This window comes from Saccopteryx leptura, chromosome 10 (assembly GCF_036850995.1).
Source record: "Saccopteryx leptura isolate mSacLep1 chromosome 10, mSacLep1_pri_phased_curated, whole genome shotgun sequence".
NCBI classification, from domain to species: Eukaryota; Metazoa; Chordata; class Mammalia; order Chiroptera; family Emballonuridae; genus Saccopteryx; species Saccopteryx leptura.
The window spans coordinates 65,193,823-65,216,912 of record NC_089512.1 but is presented as its reverse complement, the minus strand read 5'-3'; the positions used below and the strand labels follow the sequence as shown (position 1 = coordinate 65,216,912).

Sequence of the window (23,090 nt, the reverse complement as noted above, 5' to 3'; positions counted from 1 at the left end):
CCATATTTCCAGCCACATGGACTTCTTTCTAAGCCTAGAAGGAGTCTCTTACCCTTTGTACTAAAGGAGGGATATGAAGCAAGTGGCAGAGAAGAGTCACTCGAGGTGCTCTGTTCTCCTTTGCCCTTCTAGGAGGAACAGGCAGCAGCTCAGCTGCCAAAGATATAGGGTGTTATGTACTACATGTTTGTGTACCTCTCAAATTCATATAGTAAATTCATATAGGAGGTGGAGCCTTTGGGAGGTAATTAGGACATACGGATGGAGCTCCATGATGGCATTAGTATCCCTACAAGAAGAGAAGGGGGCTAGCCCTCTCTTTCTCTCTATCATGTGAAGACACAGTAAGGATATGGCCCTCTGCCTGTAAACCAGGAACAGGGCTCTCGCCAGAACCCAGCCATGCTGGCCCTGATCTTGGACTTCAAGAACTGAGAGAAATCAATTTTTGTTGTTTAAGCCACCCAGAACATGGTTTCTGTTATAGCAGCCAGAACTAATAGAAACTCAGTGGCTAGTAAACAGAAACATTATATAAAAATAATAGAGTAATAGTAATAGCCATGGTAATAGTGCCAGACTTTGGTCTATTAAATTTTACATGTTTATGTAATTTATCCTAATGACAAGTTCATTAGGGCGCACGATTATTATGCTTGCATTATAGAGAAGAAAACTGAGGCATAGAGACTCACCTGCTCAAGTGTCACTGTTTGGTGTGACCATTAAGATTTGGATGAGAATTAAGTTTATAAAGAACAAAACCTTTCCCAGTTTGTTTGGAATGAACTATAGAATCACACTCTGCCATGAATCCTATGCACAGAATTACATCCCCAATGAGAACTACCCTTCTGTGCGGTGAGGCAAGTAGAGAGTGATTGCTGAGTCTCCTACTGGGTCTGAAGGGAACAGTTAAAGGAGTCCTGCGTTAATAACCCTTGTTGGTTTTTCAAGCCTGTCCTGTGTAAAAATTAAAGCGGAATTACAGTATTTCCTCATGTATAAGATGTACCTTAATTTTGGGGCCCAAAATTTGAAAAAAAGACAGCAAGCAGGAAATGCGAGTTAAAAAATCTACAACAATGAGCACAAAAACAAGCGTGAAAGAGCAGAAAATGCGAGTAAAAAAAATCTACCACTATATAAGAGGCACCCAGTTTTTGAACCCCAAAGTTTTCAGAAAAGGGTGCGTCTTATACATGGGGAATATGTAATTGCAAGGTCAGCAACAATAAACTGTAAGATTAACCAGAAGACAAATAACTACCTGGCAGTAGATTTATTCACTGGGGACACCCTGGATCTGCATACTGACCTAGTGCTAATGTGGGGAGTAGCTGAAATGGGTTTGTAGGAATAACAGATCCTCAGACAATGTCCATCTTTAGGGAAGTACTGAAGAGGATTAGAGTTTACCACCCCAAAATATGCCTTTGGGATATTATTTTAAGCTGGTTATTTTTAAGAAACAGAAGACTCAGAAGTGACCTTTGACCCCTGCCCTTCCCTGCCTAAAGGAATTCAGATGGAGAAACCTGCTTCAGAAAGGCAGCCTTAGCATAGTCAGCTGAGAATACATGAACTCAGTGTGGCAGACACGGAGGGTTCAGCGAATCTGTTCAACCCTCTGTCCCATTGTGCCGGGAGGTGGGAGAGCACGGCATGCTTCGGTTACCACATGTTTGCTCTTTCTCATCTACTGGAACTGACTGTTTTCCCTTTGAAGTCCCTGAGCCCCGCCTCCCTCTCCTTTGTCCTGACCGGCAGATAAGCCTCAGCTGCCCAATACTTCCTGGGTCTCATCTTCTTTTGGAACCCCATAGGTACATGCACAAAAAGTTTGTTCATTTTCTCCTGTTAATTTGTCACCTGTCAATTTAATTATCAGTCCAGCCAAAAGTTAGAAAAGTGGGATGAAAATCATTTTCTCACCTTCACAGTTTCTACCATATAAATAGTTTGCTCTTAGTGCAAAGAATAAGATTACTCCAATGCTCCAGTGTCCGTCTGCGGTGTGCACATAAATAGGCAGAGCCAGAATTTGATGCCAGCAGTTTGATTCTAAAGCCTGTGTCCTTAACCACTAAGCTGTCTCCTTTGAAAATACTATTCTGTTATTGACACATCTTTCTTCCACCATGGAAGCCATGGAGCAGGTCATCAGATGAGGGAATCACTGGATGAGGGAATGTTTCAGACATTTCCCCACCAATAGGCTCTTAACGTCAGCCAGCAGAGTGGTGCCTTCGCTCTAGCCTTGGACTCTCACTAGATGTGGTAATGACCTGTGTAGAATTTATGGACATTATGCTAACCTAGAGATCCCTGCCTTCGGTAAAATCAAAAGGACTTTGGTGCAGGCAAACTTCAAATCTCCTAAAAAAGGCATCCCACACCACAGCACCTACCCTTACACCCTGCCAAAGTTATTGAATTCTGACTTTTTATCTACTGTTTTAAGCACCTATGAGTAAAAACAAAATGCTTCTACTGTTCCACAGGTAAGAAAACACCCTAAGGACTGTGCTAAGCTTTATATTTTTACAAGCTTTTCTTGAAAACAAAAACAGACAGCAACAGATTTAACTCTGACTTGCGGTACTCCGTAAAACAGACAGGTGCACGTTTCTGCATGAGAACAGAGGAGTGAAACAGGCCCTGGCTGAGGCGTGCAGCTGCTCAGAGCACTGTCCAGAGAAGTCAAGGTTGTGGGTTCAATCCCTAGTCAGGGCACATAATAAGCGAAAAAACAATGTTTCTCTCTCACTTTTTCCTCTCTCTCTAAAATTGATCAATAAAGTAAACATCTTTAAAAAAGAGTAAAATATCTTGTGACATCACTGAAAAGTGCCCAATTTAAAAAGCATGTGACATTAAATTGGTCCATCTCCTTGTTTCAGACTTCATATAGTACTGTACTTAAATTTATTTCCTACTTCACTTGTTTTCAAGACATGTGTTGGTTTCTTTTACTCTTTTGTAAACATTTCCAAATGTTCTGCATTTCTCTGTGTTTTCATGTCTTAAATGGGTGCTTTACAGAATAGAACACGGCTCTGACAAGCCTCATTGCACCTGTGGAGAAATGGAGAGCTATCCGCTGGATAGATTGTGAGGGAGAACTGTTCGTGCCCGGTGTCTTCCAGCCTTACTCCCACGAGACTGACACTGCACCCTGTGTCCTGCCTCAGCTGTCTGTGCTGTCATTTCAAGTTCTGCCATACTGTGTCCACTTGTACTGTGTTCTACCCAACATTTCCCACAAGTTGACTGATTTTTACTTATATTAATATAAAACAGATACTTCATATTTCTTTTATAAATGGATATCCAGCATAATTCTCATAAACAGAGGTCTTCTTAAAAATATAGACATCTAGGCCCTAGTTGGTTGGCTCAGTGGTAGAATGTTGGCCCAGTGTGCTGATGTCCCAGGTTCAATTCCTGGTCAGGGCACACAGAAGTAATCATCTGCTCCTTTCCCCCTTGCTCTCCTCCTCTCTCCGTTCCCCTCCCGCAGGTAGTGGCTCGATTGGTTCGAGCATTGGCCCCAAGTGCTGAGGACAGCTCAGTTGATTCAAGCATTGGCCCCAGATGGGGGTTGCAGGTGGATCCTCGTTGGGGCACATCTGGGAGTCTATCTCCCTTCCTTTCACTTAAAAATTAAATATATAATATACACACACACACATTCTATTGAAATTAAGAAAATGTTCCTTCTGTAGCTGTACTGCCAGTGACATTTAAGACAACATCTTTTATCAGAAGTGTGTAGAGTTGTGCTGCTACAGCTCACTAAGTTAGGACAGCAGATTGTTCCCCAGAGCCTTGGGAAGTGAGAAGTGAGGCTGCTCCTTTCCGAAGGAGAGGGTTTATAGTGAAGTATTGATAATGGAGAATGATGAGATTGATTCAAAGTACTTACTGCCCTGAACACAGAAGGGCAGCCCAGAACGGGTGGTGTCCTGCAATAGAATGACCTGGAGGGAACCATCTGGGTGAAAGAGGGTGGGGAAGAGTGAGAAAAAACCCACGCAAGAAAGAAAGAGAGCAGGATCTGACATAAGGTCTGCTTCATAGCGGTGGCTAGCGCAGACTAACAATAAGTGTAACAGGGTTCGTTATTATTTAATTTATTCACTAGTGTTTACGGGATCAACATTTATAGTCACACCTAGGCATGCAGAAACAGAGAGGAAGTTAAGTTACCCATGCAACTCCATGTCAGTTGGCAAGCAGGCCCTTGCGTGGGTGGGGTGAAGACAGTAGGGAGGGATTGTATCTTGCAAAGTAAAAGGAATTTAGTCACTTTGAAGGTAAACTTGGTCTCCTCTGGAGATAAGATGATGCCACTTATAATAAGGGTTATTTTGAGCTGAAGGCAACTGAGAAAGCTCTTCACCTAAAAGCAGGGTCTAAATTTCCCTTTGTGAGCTGACATGGAATTCTCTCGTTCAGGCGCTCCCCTTTCTCATCACTTGACTTTACAGAACAAACCTACTAAACAAGCCTTCTCTCACCTTCCCACCATTTAGCACCTCTAGGGGCCCAAACCCTGATCTTTTTCATCTAGTCGCTTTTTCACAGCATATCAGCCTTTGTTAAACGTCATCTAAGCTTCTGAATTCAAACAATTTCTTGGGTCTTCTGTGAAGCCCCTGTGAACTTACAAATATTGCCATTGGTAAAGAATCATCTATGTGTGGGCTGTACCCAGGTGGCACGCTACATACTGCTCTGCTGTCTCCCCAAACTTTCCAGGGACAGGCTCTGTCCTCTTCTCTCAAAGTTCAAACCCTACTTAGCTCCCCAACTCAGACTGTGTTTTTCCTTTATAGACTTTCTGTGTGGTCGGACAGTCTTGGCATCCTTCATCTCCTCACAGCTTTGGCTCTTACCTTAAGTCAAGGCCTTTTGGAGTTCAAAGCAAAACCCATTCTCTCCCAAGTAACCAGCTCTTGCAAAGCAGAAGCACTTAGCTTTCAGCCTGCTGTGTCTGCTGCTGAGTTAAAAACCCCATTAAGCTCTTCAGGAGTCAGCCTCCTCGTTCCGGTGCTGTCTGCTCTCCCCAGAAATACCACTGATCCAGTCGGTGGGAAACAAGCCCGAAACAATGGGAAATGCCTGATGAAAGAAAACATTTGTTTGGTATTTCAAAAATCCTCTCCTGCTTCATATTCAGCAACCTCACAAGAAATTGTGGATTTCATGGGTTCAATTTTGATTTTTAGAGGTGTGTTTGTTGGGTGTTTGTTTCACACCTTGGTGTCTTTTTTTCTCAAGTATAGTCTCTTGGGTTTTTTTCCAGAACATTCCAGAAGAAATTTTGCCAGTTTTCCTGGTAATGAATGGCAGGAGACTGTCAGGTGGGGCAGAGCTGCTCCAATCAGAACTAGTAAACTGGAAGTTAGTTTATCAAGGGTCATCATTGTCAAATGAACCTAATCACACTCGCTTCTTCCTCTAGGTTTAGCACACACTTTCACTTTCCACCTAATGAGTATCCAGTGAAACTGCTATATTGGCCCTATTACACAAAGAAGGAGATTTGGGTTTCAAGGGCTCTGTGGCCTGTGAAGGTTATCCTGAGAACTTTGGTCTTAAATCCAGGCAGACTCCATTGGATTGAAGACTTCATTGGTTAACTATCTGACCTGCCTTGTTCTTAAGTGGACGAGGCGCCAGAATGGTGCTCAGAAGCTTACCCACCAAGGAGTGAACCTTGTGTACCAAGGCAGGACTCACCAGTGTCCACAAATGCTGACTGAGTGAATGACACCCAATTCTTTTTATTTTTAAGTGAGAGGAGGATAGACAGACTCCTGTATGCACCCTGACTGGGATCCATCCAGCAACCGCCGTTGGGGGCCAATGCTCAAATCAACCAAGCCATCCTCAGCGCCTGAGGCTGCTGCTTGAACCAACAGGGCCACTTGCTGCAAGAGGGAAAGATAGAGAGAAGGGGGAGAGGGAGGAGAAGAGAAGCAGATGGTCTGGAGATTGAACCCGAGATGTTTACATGCTAGGCCAATGCTCTATCCACTGAGCCAACCAGCCAGGGCCAACACCCAACTCTTATAATTCTTGTTTGGGGGTTATCATTAGGCTTTTGAAAAAAGCACTTGACCATCATTAGTGAACACTGTACTTAGTTGTAGCTTTACTACAATCTACTATTTGCATGCCCAAATAGAATTGATTGTAAGCCTAATCACCTTTGAAATCTATTTGCAAGGTTCTATTTCTAATAAAATTTAGATGTTTCAACTAAAAAAAAGAAATATAATCACAAATTTTCAAGCTTCCAATAAAATGGCGTTTTCATGTTCACAGGGAGGAGAAGGTCTGAGGAGCTGTGTAATGCTGGCTCCCTTCCATGAGCTGTTCCATCATCATACAAACCTAACAAATACTGTATGAAGTCTGAAACAAGGAAATAGACCAATTTAACCCTTTGAGTAGTGAGTTTTTTGTTAACCCTCGAGTGAGGACGTACATGAACGTCTGTACTACTCAAAGGGTTAATGTCACACACTTTTTAAATTGGGCGCTTTTCAATGTCACAAGATATTTCACTCTTTTTAAAAAATGTTATTTTATTAAATGATTTTTAGAGAGAGAGAAAATGAGTGAGAGGGAGAGAGAGAGAGAAACATTGATTTGTTGTTTCGCTTATTTATACATGCATTGGTTGCCTTTGGTGTACAAGCATAGAGAATTATCACTGGCCCTGGTGAGTGTCCTCCTCTGCAGGTGTCACTGGGCCATAAGCAAGTACCCAATCTCCTCAGTCAGGGTGGAGTTAAAGAGAGAGACCTGAACTAGACAGAAGTGGGATGAAGTTCCTGTCCACAACATGACTAGATGTTTCCAGTGATGTGTGATCCCATTTATATGAGATTCAGTAAAAAACGATCCACTGGCCTGTCTCCCTGCTAATAAACAGGGCTAATTATTCCCTTACTCCTTCAAGATCTATGTTTTGCTGAAGGACATCAAAGTATAAAAAGACATATCATCTCTATACAAAGTAATCATTACAACGCAATTTTTACCTTTCATTCAAACATAAATGAAGGGAAAACTCAGACACGGTGAGGGATGCAGTTTTTTAAGTGCTAACAGAAAGTCCAAGAATCAGCCTACAACTACAGAAAAAAAGAAGACAGTGGGACAAAAGGCAGTCATCAACTGCCTTTAAGATGGACACCTAGGCTAGTCCTTAAATACCAAGGACTATTCATAGATATTAAGGACAATCAAGGGCTGAAATCGCAAGTTATTGGTAAGTTAGATATGTTTTCATATGTAGACTGCTAGCTGTGGTATAACTGCTTCAAATAAATAATGTAGAAATTGTAGCACACCGCTTGCTGACATAAAACATGGCTGAAGAAAGTACAAAAGAGGTTCCAACAGAAGCAGACACATGATGGCAGATGAGGTGATGATGATTATTACGAGGCTCTTCTTAGTGCTTCCTACTTTCTGTGCCACTTCCTTCTCACAACCTAAAGATACAACTGGTGTCATACGTATTCCCATCCTAAAGACCAGGAAGCAGATACAGAGAACTTAGGCAACCTACCCAAGCTGGTAAGTAGCAGATATGGGACATAAACCCAGGCAGTGTGACCACCCTCCACTACAGCCCACATCCTCACCAAGAAACTGACGGGACTGAGAGGTGGGACTCACTGACATGTGAGGGCTTGCTAAGTGCTAAGCACAGCTAAGAACTATATGCGACCTCAATTAACCCTCAATCGGCCGAAGGGAGGAGACACTGTTATTATCTCAGTTTTACAAATAAGGAAAGTGTAGGGACAGAGACATTAAAGATATGACAGAACTTCCTGTCATATCTTAGAGCAGTGTTCCATGATCACCCCTGCACCTGAAGGAGCCCCTTTTCCTACTCTCTTGTGAAACTGTAATACCACAGAGAGACTGTATCTATTTCTGGACTGTATGTATATCTGGGCTTTATACATAAAAAGAGTAATTTTCTTTTTGCCCACCAACAATCAATTTTTGCTCTCATTTAAAATGTATGACCTATAGCTTGCTGGGTTTTTATATGAGCAGTCTTTTGTGACTCAGGAACATGGTTCATTTATTAATATCTCATTCAATCATTCAGTCCTGCAATACTTCCTGAGTAAAAGGAACTAGAAAAATAAGTACTGTGTGATCCTGTTTATATGAGATTCAGTAAAAAACAAGATGAATATATGGTGACAAGAACGTGAAGAGCGCTTGCTCCTGGGAGAAAAAGACTGACTGGAAAGGGGCAGGGAGGAACTTTCTGGCCTGATAGAAAAATTTTTATCTCAATCTGGGTGATGGTTACATGGTTCATTCCTTTGCAAAAATTTATCACACTGGACACTTAAGAAATCTGCATTTACTGAATATAAATTATATCCCAATGTACTTTTCAAGAAAGTATTTCCTAGTATATACCTACTACTTGAACATGGTCCCTGAAGCCCCTGTCTAACTTGCTGCTCGATGCCAAAACTCACCCAAATGTTTCATACACTCATCCAGGATCGGGAGAGCTGAGCAAACCCTTCCTCAGACTGTACCAAGGTCTGCCGCTCAAAGAGGAAAGTCTAATAAGTCCCTCAAAAATTAGCGGGATCTAAAAACTTCCATGGGAGGACTGGCTTTAAAATCAAGTGCTCTGAAATTTATACTGTGGCACTTCACCAGCGGGGAGGAGCACGGGGAAGCCTCTTCTGGACTCTGAGACGCCTGCTCCCTCTGGACAGGGGCTCACACACTGCCCGTGTGCAGCTCATGCAGGGCTCTAGGTGATGATCACAGCCACACTGTTACTCTACTTTCCACATGCTATGTCCTTTTCCCAACTATTCAATAGATTAGAAACAGCCCATGGCTGGGACTGTGTCTTTACTCCCACTCCCTGTCCTTCTTGGGACCAAAGAACTGCAAATACCAGACTTTCTGCCAGATATTGGGAACAGTGTCTGAAAAAAGGCCCTCTTCTACAGTGAGAGGCTGCCTAAGAACTGCAATCTACATACCCGTTAGAATTTCTAACACATTAAAAGATTTAGGGGCACAACAAAAAAACTACTATTTAAATCTGGCCTTCTAGAAAATTCAGGACTTGGTCAATGTAATTATGAAGCAGACTTAAAACCCTTACTGTCTCTATAATAGTGTATTAAACTAGAAAAGGGGACAAGCTTGATAGAATTTGCTTTTGAAGAAAACAGAAATCTGATCAACTAAATAAATCATTTAAAAATGTACATGATAAGAGTTGGAGAAAGAACTAACAGAACCAAGCTTACATTTGTTGAGAACCTACTAAGTACTAGGTATTCTTCTAAGCAAGGTATAAATATTACCGTATTCAATCCTGATAACAACCATGAATTAGGTGCTATCAGTATACTAACTTTACAGAAATCAAGAGAGTTGAGACCTGCCTCATGAGGACAATCAAATTTGAACATGAAGCAGGAAACTGGTCTCAGACTTTCCACTTTCATGCTCAACTCCCCCGGCTCCTCCTATGTGATGGCTGCAGCTGCTGCCTGTGCCTCTCCCAGATGAGAAGTGAGAGCTCAGGCAGGGAGCTGGTGTTTGAATGCAGAAACAGAGCCATGTCTTCCAAACCACAGCACCGTCTGCTGCTCATGAGGGTCTGTGAAATGTTTAGGAAGTTAATAAATTTTAGGAGTTCACCAAGAAAAGAGCAGGCCACGTGGGGCAGGTGCTCTGCCGACCTCTGGGTTGACTTAGTTGATGACAGCTGCACCGAAATGGACTCGAGCCACTGCCAGAACAGGAAGCTGGGTGGGAGCTGCTAGCCCAGCGTGGTTTCCAGGCTGGTGACCACAGGTCCAGCACACGGCATGTTCGCTGGGTGTGCCCCTTTTTGGATCTTACCTGTACTGTTCGTACCGTGTAGATTTTCTTCAGATTTGATGCGCACTCAGCGGCAGTGGCACCAGGGAGGGATCTAAGCAAACATGAGCAAAGGGGCAAAGAAACAGGAAGACAAGTAGTCAGTGTTCACGAACTATTTCACAATATAGTCTGCAGTGTTCATGCAAATAGGTCCAAAGACACAGAGCTGCACAGTTCTGGTACTCACTTAGAATTTAAAATGTAAGATTCCTACTTTATGAAGTCATGGGTTTGCTTCTCCTATAAATAAATTTATTTTATTCTGTGGAAATTTAGTAGAAAAAAACAGAAATGTATGTAAGAATGGTATTGGAAACCTTTAAATCCCACTTTTAAAATACTAAAATAACCTTGCAGTAACCAGACCCCTGCCCAGGACTTTGGATGAGAAACTGCTGCACAGATGACAATGGAAATGCAGGGTCCTGACCTGGTTAATGTTTAAAACCTTGTTAGCTCCCCAGTGGGAAACATTCATGAACTCTTATGAGTGAATTTGCCAACTGTTAGAAAAACAAAATTACTAAAAGTGAACTTTAGTTTTACTTGAATTTGCATGTATCTCTGAAACAACTGCCTGTAGAAAGTAGGACTTACTTATTTCCCCTGGCTAATTCAATTAGCTCGGCTAAACTTCAGAAAACATTAATTTTTAGTTTCCTTATGTTCCACTAGATGGCAACATACTACAGGTTTATTCACTAGAAAAACCACACACTATGACTAGCTTTACTCAGCACAGGTTCCTGGGATAGGGGTAACATAACATGGTCTCAACAATCCTTAGAAGACTCTCAATTACGGACCCCTGTTCTTTCACCCTATACTGAATTTACAGTTCTTGCAAAAAAAAAAAAAAAATGTCCTCACCTGACCTGTGCTGGTGCAATGGATAGATAATCGACCTGGAATGCTGAAGTCGCTTGTTTGGGGCTCTGGGCTTGCCCGGTCAAAGCACATACAAGAAGCAACTACAGGTTGATGCTTCCTGCTCCTCCCCTGCCTTCTCTCTCTCTCCTATTTCTAAAATCAATAAATAAAATCTTTTAAAACATGTTGGTGCCCAGCAACATCAGGCCTAAGCTGAAAATTCAGCACTCAAAACAATGCTTGAAAGCACCATGACTGTTGGTAAGAAATAAGAGGCTTGCTGAGAGAACGTACTGGCTCACGGCTGACCCACTAAGACAGTGTTCTCAATCTTTCTGAAGTCAGGACGCATTTAAAATCCTACAAATAATTGTAGGCGCACTATATACAAATTTCTGAAAAATACATTATAATAATTAAGTAAAATATTAAAGAAAAAAAAAGTCCAAGCGTGCTTTTATGGTAATTAAATGAAATAAATACGACAAAATTAAGTTTATTCTGACTCTAAAAAACATTTTTATGTTACAGTTTTTGAGTCATACTTTCTAGAATTCGTAAAAAAGAGGGGTTAAAAAATTTAAAAACGACAAAAAAGTTATCTTTTTATATATAGAGATACATTCTTAGTAAGAGTAATTTTGGCAGGTCCTGGAGCGACTGTGTTTTTTCATTCTTGTGTTTATGAGAAACGTGAGTCTGATGTGTCCTAGCAATTTCTTCCATGTTTGGGCATATATTTGAAAGGCAAACTCTCATTTCCTCGTCAATATATTGAAGAATTCTTCTCTTTTTACTCTTAATTGTGTTGAGGGTAGAAAATCCTAATTCACATAAATAGGATGTTGAAAATTGTAGTAAAATGTTCAAAGCTTTTTTAGATATTGCTACATATTCTTCTTTTATAGAAATCCAAAAGGCTCCTGACCTGTGGTGGCACAGTGGATAAAGTGTTGACCTGGAATCCTGAGGTCGCCAGTTCGAAACCCTGGCCTTGCCTGGTCAAGGCACATATGGGAGTTGATGCTTCCTGCTTCTCCTCCCTTCCGTCTTTCTCTCTTTCTCTCTCTCTCTCCCTCTCCTCTCTAAAACAAATAAAGTCTTAAAAAAATAAAAAAAAAAAAAAAAGTCCGACCTGTGGTGGTACAAGGGATAAAGTGTCGACCTGGAATGCTGAGGTTGCAGGTTTGAAACCCTGCACTTGTCAGGTCAAGGCACATATGGGAGTTGATGCTTCCTGCTCCTCCCTCCTTTCTCTCTCTCTCTCCTCTCTAAAATGAATGAATAAAAGAAATCCAAAAGGCTTCAAGAGACAATTCCTTATGTTTAATCATCAATCCACGATCAGTGGAGTTAGCTGCCAGTTCTTCTTATGTTACTGTTAAACCAAAATCACTTGAAGCTTCCATGAATAGGTTTCTAACCCAGTCGTATTATTCAGTGTTAGCGATGGAAAATGCTAAAAATTAAATTCTGCCCATCAGCCTTCAAGTCCTATTTTATTTACACTTAACTTTTGCTCACTTCCAGAATCAAATTCTTCAATATCATGCTTCTTTTTGAAAAATCTATACATTTTATTTGGGTGTGTTTATCTAAAAGTAATATAATGATGTGTTAATAAATATAATAATTGAGGAGCCACTGCGCCACCTCACCTGCAGGTATTGTAAAGTACCAAAAGCTACAGAATCAATATTCATATTTTAAGAGGCTTGAAGAACATTTTATTAATTTGGGTTAAGGTGTGCAGAAAAATTGTGAGAAATAGTCTCTGTACTGTGTGATTGGCATAAAACCAGGATGGCCCTTGGCATTGTATTGTAAATGCAAAGGGGAGGAAAACATGGATTCCCAGACATTCCACCACATCTGTGGGGAAAGGGGTGAATGACTAGCCAGGTACAGGGAGAGAAAAACCAAAATAAACCTCTTATAGCAATGAGCCATTTTGTTTTCTCCAAAATGATGTATGGCTTGCAAATTGAACATGGTCCTATCATGTTAAAGGACATATGACTAACCAATAGTGGTAAAGGGCTCCTAATTGCAATTTTTTTTACTTCTGTACTTCCCACTTGCAAAACTATAAAAACTAGGTAGAACAAAGGGCCGGTGCGCTCTCCCTCAGATTTATGTCAGAGTTGCTGCCGCTTGGCCAAGCTAGACAATAAAGCTTTGATGTGTAATGGACGGACTTTGTTCATGTCTTCCATGTTTCAGGTCCCTCTGGATTAGGCTTAACATTTGGGGGCTCGTCAGGGATCGAGGGACCGCCGTCAGTCTGCACACCGGAGCTTTCTTGTTCAACCCCGGGTAAGTAGAACAAGGTCACAACCATTTGGTTGCCACGCGAGCCCTGACTGACGAGCCAGGAAGGGGCCGGTGGCCATCTCCCCTCGGATGCGAGGGTGGAAGATTTGGGAGGGCATCCCACTTTTAGGGAACCCCGGTTGAGTTTAGATATTCCGAGCTCTAGGGAAGAGTGGCGCCTGTTTGTCTATCTGTTTTTGCTGTTTGTCTGGTTTATTTGCTGTTTGTCTATCTGTTTTTGTCACTGCATTCGTCTTGGCCCTATTCTCCCCACAGCCAGACATGGGTGGCAGAAGGGAAAGTGGAGAGGTAATGGAACTCCCCCAGAAGTGAGCACACAAAGTGAGTTAAAGCTTTTAGAGAGTGAAGCTTTTAAGTACAGTGTGAGGGGAGAATATAGTAATAATTTGGGAATAAATAACTATGGGAGTACTAGGTTCAAAAGTGAGGGACCTTTTTCTTTTTGTACAAATGTTCTTATTTGAGAATAAGTTATTTAATCAGAATGAGGTAGAAACAGAGGAATGCAAATGTAAGAGCTTGGAGTCTGAGAGTAACTTGGGAGATGGGAATATCGCGGCTGTGGCCATTTTAAACTTTGAGGCTCCGCAGCCCTCTGCTCCCAAAGTCTTTGTCTCGGATCCTTGGAAATCCCTGCTCTAAAGAGCAGAAGGCTGGCCTCCCCAGGCAGGGGCGATGAGCCGAGAGCCAGTCAAGTGACAGGGACAAGGCCGCCTGCGGACTAGGGTTCCTGCTGGCCTCACGGCTTGCCCTGCCTCGTGCCTCAGAGGTGAAGCGAGCAGGTGACGGCGGAGGCAGAAACGGTGGCTTCCCAGGTCAGCAGGGCGAAAAAGACACACATGGGGCGGGAGAGAGCTCTGGCCAGTGCTCAGAATCCACATACAAAAGGGGTGCAGCAGGGAAGGCGTGCCCCAAATACAAGGCTTCAGACGCCACCAAGTTTCCGGTAGCGCAAGCATGAGAAGCCGTGGCAGCCACTGCCTTGAGTCTGAGCGGCCGCCAGTGCGGCCCGGCCATGGTCCCCTTATGGATGTGCAGGCGGTCACTCGCGTGGGCGGCGAAGAAAGCGTGTCCCGCAGGGGCACACAGGCAGCAGATGGGACGTGTCTCACGGGTGGCACAGGCCAGGTGCACAGCGCAGCCTCCTTTGCTGGAATGTGCAGCTCCTACGAGCTCGAGGTGCAGCAGCAGAGGAAGCACCTCCAAGGCCCAGGTCCCCAAATCCCTGTGGCCGCGGGGTTGGCGACTCTACGGCAGGCTGAACTTTGTGCGAGCGAGGCTGGGTTCTGCCTAGGAGCCACAGCCCCAGGAGAGGAGCAGGAAAATATTCCCCTCCCAGATAAGCTATACCTGCCTTTCAGCGGGGGTTGAAATGGAGGGATTTCGGCTGCTGGTTGTAGCAGCTATTAGAATTTATGAATAATTAGAAGACAAATGCTTTTTAAAGTTATTATCATCTGATTTTCTTTAGTAAATAGAAATACTTAAGAGTTTGGGAAAATTACAGCTTTTTCCAGTTATTCTCTTTCTCTAAACTCATTTTATTTCTTTACTGTTCTATGCCTGAAATGAGAGCGAAGGGAACGCCTGTTTGGATGTGGCTAAACAGAATCTCATAAACGGCCGTTCTCAAACCCTTTCGAGAGAGTTCTGTTTAGCTTCTATCTTTTTGTTCCTATCATAGTAGCCCTGCATAAAGATCAAGCAGGCCAAGTTCTAATCTCTAAAATCCCGGACAAGCCCCCAAATGTTAAACCTAATCTGGAGGGACCTGAAACATGGAAGACACGAACAAAGTCCATCCATTACACATCAAAGCTTTATTGTCTTAGCTTGGCCAAGCGGCGGCAACTCTGAAAGAAATTTGAGGGAGAGCGCGCCGGCCCTTTGTTCTACCTAGTTTTTATAGTTTTGCAAGTGGGAAGTACAGAAGTAAAAAAATTGCAATTAGGAGCCCTTTACCACTATTGGTTAGTCATATGTCCTTTAACATGATAGGACCATGTTCAATTTGCAAGCCATACATCATTTTGGAGAAAACAAAATTTACAAGCCAACACAATGGTAGAAAGATGTCTCTTTACATACTAAAAGGCCTTCCTATATTATCTAGTGTTTATCCGCCATCTCTCTGTCCAGAGTCACATGTGTTAACCACACGCATTTACATAGGAGAGGTAGTTTCTGTGGGGACAAATGCCCGCAAATGGCTCATTGCTATAAGAAAAGGTTTATTTTGGCTTTTCTCTTCCTGTACCTGGCTAGCCATTCACCCCTTTCCCCACAGGTGTGGTGGAATGTCTGGGGATCCATGTTTTCCTCCCCTTTGCATTTACAATACAATGCCAAGGGCCATCCTGGTTTTATGCCAATCACACAGTACAGAGACTATTTCTCACAATTTTTCTGCACACTTTAACCCAAATTAATAAAATGTTCTTCAAGCCTCTTAAAATATGAATATTGATTCTGTAGCTTTTGGTATTTTACAACAGCTGCAGGTGTGGTGGCACAGTGGCTCCTCAATAATGATGTGTTAACAAAAAGAGCAGTATTTCCGTAATGAAGTGGTATAATAGAGTAACTATATTTATTTTTATATCTGGGCACATGCCACAAACCAGCGCAGCTAGTGATTCCACGTCCCAAGAAGGAACGGTGCAGAATTAAGAAAATATGGGGTCGGGAGGGCCTTGTAATTGCTGCTGGCAAGAATAAATCGTGCCCCAAAACTGCATCTTGCTTTATTTATACGGCAAAGTGAGGCCATTAGCAAATCTTAACTTTATATCAAACAAAGGATAGAAGAAACTTGCCTCTAGTCTTTCCAGGGAACATGGAGGGTAGTGTAAACAATCCAGCACCACAGCTTAACAGCCTTTTGCAACCTAATCAGGCAAGTGAGGTGGGGGGTTGGGCAGACTGTCAGCTTATAGCCAATTCCCCACACCTCTGTCCCCCCAAAATCTAAACTCCAAAAATCATATTGGTTTTATGGTCCCCAATAGGCACATATTTCTCTGGAATACCATAGGGCGCACCTGGAAATCTTCTAGGGCGCACCAGTGTGCCCTGGCACACACTTTGAGAACCACTGCACTAAGATATGGAATCCATAGAAGGGACACTCTTTGCCAGTCACTGACCCTCAGAGAGACAGTCCCTGTAGAACATCAAGATGTCAGATTCCTTGGATAGTCATTAAACCACTGCAAACTGGAGATGTGCACAAAACTAATAAAGCTCAGAGGTAGAGGGGATGGCAAAGCAAAGGGCCACACCCAGGTGTCTGCTTTTGGGGGATGGGGGTGACACGATACATAAATGGCAGGGCTCTAAACATGACACTCCCAGAACAATGGACCAGTGAACGCTCCCTGGATATCAAACATGAATACCAAAGACATTTCTGAAATCAGCTCCCTAGCCTGAAGGGCCACTAAGTAAGCACAGTTATGGACTAGTCTGAGGGCAAACAAGGGACTCCTATTGAGCGGGCACACTCTGATAAATAAATAGACCTAAAGCACTGGATTTACAATTCATTTCTAAGTTGTTTATAAATAAGCTGGGCGTGGGTGCTTTAAAAAAGAAATCCACAACCACCACCCTGACTGCATTTTGTTGCCAGACTTGAAGCCTCAAATAACTATTCTGAAGAGTGTGGTTAAGAGTTCAGGTACTTGTTCAGCACCTGGTTCTCAAACTGCCTGCCTGTGACTGATTCATCCATCTGTCCCACTACCTGGGCTTGGGCTGCTAAAATGCTGACTTGGATAAATAGTGATTTGCTGTTTAATGCAGGCTTTTATGTCGTTCTGGGCTAAAATTATGAAAACGTGGGAAAAACTATTTAAGAGGTACTTGAACTTTTTCTAAAAAGATATTCACTGGCATTTATTTCAATACTGATTTCCTCTTTTGAAAAGTTGAGTTGACCTCCCAAATGACTATGCCCAGCACAGATATCCTGGCTCACACGAATCACGTGTGAGAATGTATACAGGGCTCCACCTATGGTTGAAGAGTGGGGTGTTGGGGTCCAAAGGGAGTAGTACATGGACTTTGTATTTTTTCATTCTAAAACTGTGTATTTCTTTTTTTTTCTTTCTTTTTTTGTATTTTTCTGAAGTGAGAAGTGCGGGGGGGGGGGGGATAAGGGGGCGGCAGGCAGGCAGACCAACTCCTGCATGTGCCTGACAGGGAGGCAGAGGCCATTGAGCCATCCCCCGCGTCCGGGCCAACCTTGCTCCCATGGAGCACTGGCTGAGGGAAGGGAAGAGAGAGACAGAGAGAAAGGAGAGGGGGAAGGGTGGAGAAGCAGATGGGTGCTTCTCCTGTGTGCCCTGGCCGGGAATCAAACCCAGGACTCCCACATGCTGGGCTGATGCTCTACCACTGAGCCAACCAGCCAAGGTAAAACTGTGTATTTCAAAATTTTACTAATTTTTAGTCATACTTTAATTTATGATGGTATAGAATGAGAATAATTTGAATGTTCACTTCATATAGCATTATGTCAACTTAACAGGTACTATGTGAAGACACTACCATTTAACCTAGAAGAAGGTTCACTGATGAACTTTTTAAATGCCTCCCGTCTTTTACTCACTTTCTAGAGGAAGAGATCATTACACAGTCATTTAGGTCCCCTCTGTTTCATTTTTTTGAACAAATTTAAAGAGTCCAAACAGGCCTCCAGAATAAAGCAGGAACTAGGCAGCACTAGTTAGGGTTTACGGAAACTATGTCAGCAGCCAGTGTGAATGGAATGAATTCTTGCATTCACCTCCATGACAGCATTGAGTCCTGGCAAACCTACTTATGTAGCTGTCAGTATTATTTCTTGTGTGGTCACTATTGCATAGGTGAGCAAGCCAGAACTCAGAAAGGTTTGGTACCTTGCCCAAGGCAAGGTTACCATATCAGAATACAGGTGATGTGTCTGATATTTTCTGCTCTTTACCCCTAACTGCTGAATGGTCCAGTCAAGCCATACTTTCATTTTCAATGGGATTTTGCAACTGACTCTTGGAGTGTTCTCATGCAGACCACAGTTTTTGCTGAACCATATTTTTTTATTTTTTACAGAGACAGAGAGAGAGTCAGAGAGAGGGATAGACAGGGACAGACAGACAGGAACGGAGAGATGAGAAGCATCAATCATTAGTTTTTCGTCCAGCATTGCGACACCTTAGTTGTTCATTAATTGCTTTCTCATATGTGCCTTGACTGTGGGCCTTCAGCAGACCGAGTAACCCCTTGCTTGAGCCAGTGACCCTGGGTCCAAGCTGGTGAGCTTTTTGCTCAAACCAGATGAGCCCGCACTCAAGCTGGCGACCTCGGGGTCTCGAACCTGGGTCCTCGGCATTCCAGTCCGATGCTCTATCCACTGCGCCACCGCCTGGTCAGGCTGAACCATATTTTTAATACTATATTGTGTTCATGTAACTTTGTAAGAAGAGTCTTTCCAACGATCAGAGTAGGGAAGATACTCACTGAACTCACAGGATCATGCTCAACAACAGTTCTACTCTGATTAACATTGTACAACACCAATGTGTAGTAAGTATTTGAAAGGAAGTGGGTCAGGTTCCACAGCAGTTCATTTTTCAAATTTCCTACTGGAGGAGGTTGGATTCTGTGATCAGAAAGGCTCCTTCCGGCTGCTGCACAGTTTTATGAATATTCAGTTTTCATAGTAACAAAATGGAGTTGTCAAAACTTCTGATCATAGTAAATATTTGGCTTGGTCAGGGCAAGGCATGGCATTATTCTGTGAACCAAATCTGGTTCTGATGGTCAGTGAAAAATGCCAATACAGCAAAGCCTCATGTTTGAACCTTGGACATCTACAACAAACAAAACTGGGCCAAATCCACAGAATCAATTTTAAAAGGGGCAAACAAGCTGAAGTTGTTAAATGATCTGCCTTCTGAACAGAGCAGTGTGTGCTAGACCTGCTGGTTCAATGCTGCCCCAGAAGCTGTGTCGTCCTACTGTTCATGTTTCCTAAAGCAGCAGTGCAGGCAGCTGACAGCCATACCTTCTCCTCCCTGTTGAGCTATCAGATAGTTGTAGCAACCAGAAGGTAAATGTCTGTAGTAGAATTCCAAAAAAGAAACATTTTTACTGGTATCACATGTATAGTATATTTTCCTCTTTTTTTGAAAGTCTTTTTACTTCTTTCATGTCACAAACCTAAATCGCCCAAGCGAGCCCTAACTACATCTTCTCTCTGCTGGCCAAAGATGCTCATCTTTTGGGTGGTATGGCCCTGAAGGGACATTTGGCAATATCCAGAGACATTTTGGGTTGTCATGAATGAATGGGATGCTATTGGCATCCAGTGGATGGAAGCAGGGCTGCTGCTGAACCACCCACTGTGAACATGACAGCCCTCAACAGAGAATAATCTAGTCCAAACTGTCGATAGAATCAATGCTGAGAAACCCTGCCACAGGCATGTCACAATAGTTCCCGAGGATTCATAATTTATTTAATCACCAAAATTCATTGCACACCTCTTTTAGCTGATGGGAGTCGAGACAAAGCCCTCGTCCCAGCAGAGTTTAGAACTGGCACCCCTACTCTCTGAATCTCTAGACTCCCAAGGTAAAGAAACAATGCTTAGATACTCTTCTGAGAAAGCCAAGAACACACTGACTCTGTCTATTCCTAGCAGGAGATATAGCCTGAGCTGTGGAAAATCACAGAACCAAGCAATGAGGACCTATTTTCACATTCTCTGAATTCTACAACACCCTCCCACAGCATACAGCTGGAGCTGAGAACGCAGCATGGGACAGAACAAGTTAGGGAGTTTGAACAGTTCCATCGGGAGCTTTCCCTCTGATTTAGTGATTTCACTGTAATAATGGCTTCATTTTATTGAGCATGTATTATTTGAAAGGGTTTTACATATGTTATTGTGAGCTCTCATAGCAATTCTGCCAAGTAGGCATCATTATCCCCACTTTACAGATTAGGAAACTGAAGGTTAGTGAGCCGGTCTCTAAGTAGCAGATCTGGGTTCTTTCTCTGCTCTGTCTGGCTCTGATGCCCATGATCTCCTCATGGACAGGGATGCCTATCAGTAAAAACCAGTCAATATCAGCCTGGGATGTCACAAAGGACAGCTCCTGACAAGTCCTTCTCTCACCCTTCCTTAGACTACCAGCTCCCCCTTCATGTGCCTGCCCTCTGCACTTGCCTATCATGCTCTCTGTTACCATCCTCCATCTAGCCACTGAGAAAGAAGCTGCAATGCAGGACAGGGTTAGATGCCAACAGAAACCCTGGTAACAATGATATCCAAATGATATCCAAAATATGATACAAGGAACACAATGCAGGAAGAACACATCTTCAGGTTGTTTTCTGGGGCTGGCCATGAGAGGAAAATAATTTACCAAGCAAAAGCCCCAGATGGGCTATAGCAGAAAGACAGGAAAGCAGAAGGGGTAAAAAGATGGTCTTTGGAATCAAAGATCTGAGTTCAAGTTCCATTTCTGCCATCACCCAGTTGTGTGACAAGCCTGAATCTTCTGCCCCTCACCTTCTCTTTGAGCACAATGCTTTGCGACTTCGACTACTGAGCTAATGCTGTAGGAAGCATTGCCACAGCTCCTGATCTCTAATAAGCAATTGTTGCTGATGTCATTGTCACCACCATCATTGGCACAAGAAGGAGCAGATGAGAAAGTAATCAGAAATGAGACACCAAGCACATTTTTCTCACCTGTAAGAAAAAGAGTAAAAATTCCAAGAAGTCTGTGAGAGTTACACACACAGCTGAGAAGCTGCTATATTTGGCCTCACAAAAGCAAGCCCATCAAGTGCCAGTCTCTCTGGGCTTCAGGCCATAGCTAGAGCAAGGGCTGCCTCCACATGATATAACTAAGCCAGAGCCATGATGCTTAAGGCAGAAGTGAGAAGGATCCTTCTAGGTCTGCCAAGTATTGTAGATGATTAGCAGAAAGATGTCAGGGCAGGGCTTAGTGTTTACTTAAGATCAAAACTTCCCACTCCAGCTTTATATTACTCCTGTGTATCTTCAACTTAATAGTGGAATAATAGGAAAAGCCTCTTAAGATTCTCTATGTAAAACTGGTTAAAATTCCTTTCCATTTGTGTAGCTAGGAGGAGGCAGAAAGTCCAATAAGGTTGAACCAACTGTTCTACTTGAATGGTTTTAAGCCATCTAAGCCCCATTTACATGCAAAATTGAATATGTTATTTATAACTCTTCTTTATCTACTCATTAAAGCAAGTTCCTGAGAATCTCCACAAGACAAAACTCTTTTACCTCAACTTCAGTCTGAAATGCTTGAAAACATTTGATCCTCCCCCTTAGTCGGTGGTGGGATTCAGCTGGTTCGCACTAGTTCGGCAGAACCAATACCTAATTTTTTGTTGAGTTCAGCAAACCAGTTGTTAAAATGGCACTTGTGATCAGAGTTCTCTCTAAGGTGGGTGCCTGGGCAGCTGCCCAATGTAGAAATCACAAATTTACATTCTTTACTCTTTTTTAACGTTCATCTGTACAATAGCATATTCTAAGCACCTTGTAATAATGTTTATTCTGTCCACAGGTGAAAAAAATTGCAAGTGAGGATGCCAATTAAGAAGCAATGTAGAAGTATCTTAAATAAGTTTTATTGTTTTTTGTTAGGTATTATTTAATACAGTATTTTTTCATTAATATTTTAAAACTCATAACAATCTAGTTTTGTGTGCCTCTTTTATTATTCTTATTTAAGTATTAAATGCATGAAATAATATACTACCTTTCGGTATATCTTTTTTATACTTAAAATGGTCATTAAGGAAGAGAACTGGTTGTTGAATTACTGCTCACAAAAATTAGGGGATATTTCAAAATTAATATAAAGCAATAAAATATCCCCTAATTTTTGTGAGCAGTATATTTGAATCTCATCACTACCCTTAGTTAAGAAATATTTACAGAGCCTTTCAGAAAGGGGTGCAGTGGATAGAGCATTAGACTGGGATGCAGAGGACCCAGGTTCGAAACCCCAAGGTCGTTGGCTTGAGCCCGGGCTCACCAGCCTGAGTGCGGGGTTGCCAGCTTGAGCGTGGGATCATAGACATGACCCCATGGTGGCTGGCTTGAGCCCAAGGTCACTGGCTTGAGCAAGGGGTCACTCGTTCTGCTGTAGCTCCTTGGTCAAGAAACATATGAGAAAGCGGTCAATGAACAACTAAGGTGCCACAATGAAGAACTGATGTTTCACATCTCTCTCCCTTCCTGTCTGTCCCTATCTGTCATGCTCTGTCACACAAAAAAAGAAAATTTACTGAGCCTCCAATAACTGAGGAGAGTACATATTGTGTGCTACATGCATGCATTTCATCCTCATTAAACCCCATAAGGTAAATAATGGTTGCAACTCTACTCTACACATAAGCAAACTAAGTTTGAGGCAGGACTTGCCTAGAGACACAGCTGGCTAGTGGCAGAACTGTGACTTGAACCAAGAGTTGCCTGCCAATGGTGCTCTTAGTCACTAGACTAAACTGGTCATTTACCGCATGACCCATCCTCTGCCTGGTGCCACAAACACACTCTGAACCAAATATAGTCTCAACTCTCCTACAGCCTACAATCTTCACTTCAGACTTCGCAGTCCAAACATGCCTTCCCCACTATACCCATCCTTAGGGTGCAGGCTCAACTCGTGAACAAAGCTCATCGGGACAGAGGCTTTTGTAAATTCTTAAGGAAATTACCTTAATCATGACCTGGCTAGCTCTTAGTGGGCCACAGCACCACTTAACCACTGAACTGAATGTGTGGAGATGCTTCTTACAATGGAAAGAAGCTGAAAACGTTTCACCAAATCCAGCCTGCATTATGCCACATATACATTAAAGTTTGAGATATGCCTATGTCATCTAAGTCAAGGCACCAT

The 23,090-nt window shown here is 42.7% G+C and overlaps 1 protein-coding gene across 3 annotated transcripts in view; it reads right to left on the bottom strand.

Annotated features, from left to right (window-relative positions):
* EIF4E3 (eukaryotic translation initiation factor 4E family member 3) overlaps nt 1-23,090 on the bottom strand; it is an 83,997-nt gene that overhangs the window by 53,359 nt on the left and 7,548 nt on the right. For all 3 annotated transcript variants that reach the window (XM_066351809.1, XM_066351808.1, XM_066351810.1), the window contains exon 2: nt 9,931-10,003. In XM_066351809.1, coding sequence (XP_066207906.1) covers nt 9,931-10,003 — 73 coding nt within the window. The remainder of the gene's footprint in view (nt 1-9,930; nt 10,004-23,090) is intronic.